At 51.4% G+C, this 4,331-nt stretch overlaps 1 protein-coding gene across 1 annotated transcript in view; it reads left to right on the top strand.

Annotated features, from left to right (window-relative positions):
- The window catches only part of Bnip5 (BCL2 interacting protein 5), a 10,945-nt gene extending 6,621 nt beyond the window's left edge, over positions 1 to 4,324 (top strand). Inside the window, exons 6-8 of the mRNA XM_048805721.1 lie at positions 448 to 819; positions 1,639 to 1,902; positions 3,356 to 4,324. Of these exons, the coding sequence (XP_048661678.1) occupies positions 448 to 819; positions 1,639 to 1,902; positions 3,356 to 3,391 (672 nt within the window). The 3' untranslated portion in view covers positions 3,392 to 4,324. The remainder of the gene's footprint in view (positions 1 to 447; positions 820 to 1,638; positions 1,903 to 3,355) is intronic.
- Positions 4,325 to 4,331: the final 7 nt, after the last annotated feature.

The following is a 4,331-nucleotide window of genomic DNA, read 5'->3' as shown; positions in this document are numbered from 1 at the left end:
CGATTTGTGGCCTTTGTAGATTTTGGTTGTATCAATAATCCCCGTGGCCGATTTCCAGCTGCCAACCATTTGCAATGACTGCTCCATCAGTTTCTGCACAGTTACAGTGACCTCCGTGTGAGGCGCCCAGGCCACCACGCCACTAACCTGGGTGGGTGGGGGCGTCCCTGCTGCCACAGGAACCATGGTGTGTCCTCTGCTTGCATTCTGATCAGCTACTTTTATTTTTCTTTATTTATTTGTTTTTGGCACCAGGGATCAAACCCAGGGACACTTAACCACTGAGCCACATCCCCAGCTCCTTTTTTTTTTTTTTTTAAATTTAAGTCAGTGTCTCTCTGAGTTGCTTAGGGCCTTGCTCAGTTGCTGAGGCTGCCCTTGAACTTGCAATCCTCCAGCCCCCTGAGAGGGGACTACAGGCATGTGTCACTGTGCCCTGCTGATTAGCTGCTGCTTTTAGTCCAAGCTTCCAATCCTGACATTGGGAGGCCTCGGTTTTCCCATCTGTCAAATGGAGCTGGATGTGGTGATAGGGGAGGCAGCACAGGTCAGAGGCCCTTCTATTTCTCTGGAGCAAATAAAGCTCCTTCACGCCAGTGCTGGTTTAAGGAAAGACTTTCTTTGCCTGTCATAACTCATCTGTGTGCCATGATAATGTACTATTTATACTGGGGGACGGTTGCTGCAGCGTTTGATTGTGGGGACCGGGGTGTCAGCCCACATGCAGTTCCTCACCGTCCCTTCCTTTCCCTAGAGGAGGGCATCATCTGCACGCTAGTGGAGCTGCTCCAGGAAGTGGATGGCGAGCTGGGGGACCAGGTGAGCACCCCTCAGCCCTCCCCAGGTCTCATCTACCCACTCTGGGACCTGGGTTGAGTCCCCATCACTGGGTGATCTTAGACATGTCTCTTTACCTCTCTGAGCCTCAGTGTCCTCTTTTGTAAAATGGGGGATAATTATCTACTTGACCAAGTTTATTGCCTACAAAGAAAATGCCAGAATGCAGGAGGTGAGGCAGTGTCTGTTTAAAATATCACAGTGCTCAGTGGCTCCTCCCCCACCAGCTAAGACCTTCCTAGTTCAGATCTTCAGCCCTCGTCCCATCACCCTGCAGGCCTCCTTGTGCCCATGTCCCTCCGGCCCCTGGGACCTCCTCTTCTGCAAAGTCCCACCCCGTCCCAGGTCTCATTCCCCATCAGTGTATCCTGGGATCACCTAACAAATCAGCTCTCTGTACCCAAGTCCTTGTGTCTGGTCAGCTTGGGGGGAACCCCAGCTCCCATATATCAGCATGAAGAAGTAACTGGCTCAAGGAGCCTTGGGGTGGTGCTGGGACTCACCTAACATCCCTGCACTAGACGTTTTACAGACAAGGTCTCCATCCTCCCACGGATCCTGGGGGTCAGGGATATTACTCTCATTTTACAGATGACCCCACTGGCTCAGGAGGTCACAACTAATCAGGGTCAGTTCTGTGTCCAGAGACCTGTGGACAGGTCTGGATGTGGGGCAGCAGGGGAGGCGGGGGAACTTAACTGAGGGGAGCTCACCAGGGCCACGAAGGGCCCACCCTGGCTACGGGGCTGGGGACGGTCCCTGCGGGCAGCACTAATGGCCTGATTTCATTTCTGCTTCCAGATTGGGCGGCACCCCAGCTTTAAGAGGTTTTTTTACGAGTTCTCGGACTCCACCCTCAGGAAGCTGGTGACCACCCTGCGCAGACGGAAGACTCACTCGCCCGGTGGGGCCAGGAGCCTCGCCCAGAGACCCTCCCCATATGTCTTTGGCTTGGTCCACAAATTCGCTGGCAGCCACAGCCGCACCATCTGCAGCCTCATGGGCTCCCGAGGCCACTGCGTCCAGCACAACTTCACCCAGTTCCCGTCCAGGGAGGCCCAGCCGGTGAGAGAGGGCGGGGAGACAATGACAAATAGGACAAGGGACGACAGGGCGTGGGCCTCGGGTGGGATCTTCCTGCTCTCTTCTCCCTTGTGTACTCTGTTCAGAACTTGCAGGATTCAGATCCAATGTCACCTCCTCACTGAGGCAGTTCTAAAACACGACCCCCTGCCAAAAAAAAAAAAAATCACTGATTTTGCTCCATAATTAGTATGGTCTTTATTCAGCACTGGGCTCCAACTGTAGGTACCTTTGCACATGTTTTAATTAATGACGTCTGCTCCCTTAGCTGGTCTTATTATTTTGTAGGTTCTGCTGCTTGGCTTCCCAGTTCTAGGGTTATAAAATTTAAATAACAAAAAGGGAGGTTCAATTTCAGATAAGGGTGCCTGAGGTAGACCAGAAGGCTCTGAGGGCTGCTCAGGGCTCAGGAGTGCAGGTGTTTGAGGGAAGAGTGGCTTCACCCTCTGGTGGCCTCTGATCAGCAGGTCTCCCATCCCCTTTTCCAAGGTCCTTCAGATTGCCCGCTTACTGTCACTCCACCCAGACTGAGTGACAGTAGAAGCTACTGAGCGAAGGTGTGATTTTGGAAAAAGCAGATGTTGTCTTTGTTGGTCTTGGACAAACCGGCCCAGAACTGCTAGCTGGAGGTCCCTTGGGAAAGCAGACCTTTTTGCAGTGATGTCACCGTCACTCAAAATGCATCTGTCATCGGTCATCCTCTCTTGGAGTTGCCTTTAGAAGCCCCTGGAGAGGGCCCTCTAGAGGGCCAGTCTTACTGCGTGGCAGTTGCGTCTTACCAACGCTCTGCTCCATGTGGCTGACTTTCCTGGTGGTGACTCCTTGTGACCTTAGACCTCTCTTCTCAGCCTCACTGTCTTCTCTGGAGAATGGGAGTGGGATGTTCTGGAGAATTTGCTCTCTAGGGTGGGCTAGGGAATGGCTCATACAGAATGATCTCAGTTCTTTGTCAAGGAAGATGGGTTCTGACATCCTCAGTAGCCCTAAACCCGTCCTCTGGTTTCACTCACTGTTCATTCATTCATCCTTCATCCAACCGGCAAGTATTAAACTCAATCAGCAGATGTTGACAGGGACCTGTGTGCTTCGCTGTGCTAAGGGCTGCGAGGTGCTCGGGAAGGTTCTGCCTTTCAAGGACTTCACATGCTCGTGGAAAAGAAAATGTTGACTGATGACGACATTAAGTAGCAATCAGAAGCCAGAGTGTCAATGAAGCCAGTTGGTCCTGGGAGGCTTCCTGAGAGTCGAGGCTGGGGAAGCTGTAGTGAGAGGGAGGATAGGTCAGCTCTGGAGGCAGGAGGGGCTACAGGAGCGAGGACCCAGAGGTGGAGCTCTTGCTGGGTGTTGGTGGACAGCAGGTGGTTTACTGTTTGCAGAGAGGGGCCGACACAACATTGAGGTATGGCTAAAACTTCTGTCCTTCTTCTCTTCCCAGAACATGCCAAGTCCTGAGTGTCAAAGTCCAGATTGAAAGCTGTGCCTTATGCTCAAATTCCCTCGAACTAACAAAATGATTGGCAGCTTCCACTGGAGGCCCTGAGATGCTCCGTGACGCCCTGATCTATGCTTTACCAGCAGGCCCGAGACAGCAGCCGACGACACTGTGCACCATGCACTCTTGTCTGAGAATGTACCGAGCCTTCATCCACAGAGCTGGAGGTGGGGGCGGTGTCAGGGAATCAGCCCCGAGCTAGGGGTCAGGAGGCCTGGGCTCCGCCTGCCAAACCTGCCCCCGACCTGGCAAGGCCCTGTGTGCACCATGGATCTAGTTACCAAGAAGGAGGTCTACTGACGTTTCCCCAGATATTAGTTTTAGCCTTTTCTTTTTTTTTTTTTTTGGTACCAGGGATTGAACCCAGGGGCACTTAAGCCACTGAGCCACATCCCCACTCTTTCTTTATCCTTTGTTTTTGAGACGGGGTTTTGCTAAATTGCTTAGGGCCTCGCTAAGTTGCTGAGACTGGCTTTGAACTCTTGATCCTCCTGTATCAGCCTCTAACCACGTCCAGCCCCAAGATATTAGTTTTAAATGAGTTTTACTTTTGGAAATAGTTTTTATTTAATCTCCAACCAGAACATCCCCATGCATTAAGCAAATGTGCATTTATGTGTAGCATGTCATTTACTCCATTCACCAGTAGCTTAATGCTCTTGGGGATTTCCAACCACCTCCCAGGAGGGCTCTGCAGGCCCTAGATAGGGGCGGTCCATAGACAGATGAACCCCTGGTCGCTCAGAATCCTCCCAACCCTGTGTCCTATAATTAATTCTATGACCAGAAAAAATGAAGTTGATATCTTGTACCTCTCCCATCTCATGAGGTTTGCTAAGAATCAGAAAATGGATGTGAAGGGTCCTGAAAATTACATGGTACCGTGTTCATGGAGGATTTTTTTTTTTTTTTTTTTTTG

This window comes from Marmota marmota, unplaced genomic scaffold (assembly GCF_001458135.2).
Source record: "Marmota marmota marmota unplaced genomic scaffold, marMar, whole genome shotgun sequence".
Lineage (NCBI taxonomy): Eukaryota > Metazoa > Chordata > Mammalia > Rodentia > Sciuridae > Marmota > Marmota marmota.
This window is presented reverse-complemented; position numbering and strand designations above follow the sequence as displayed.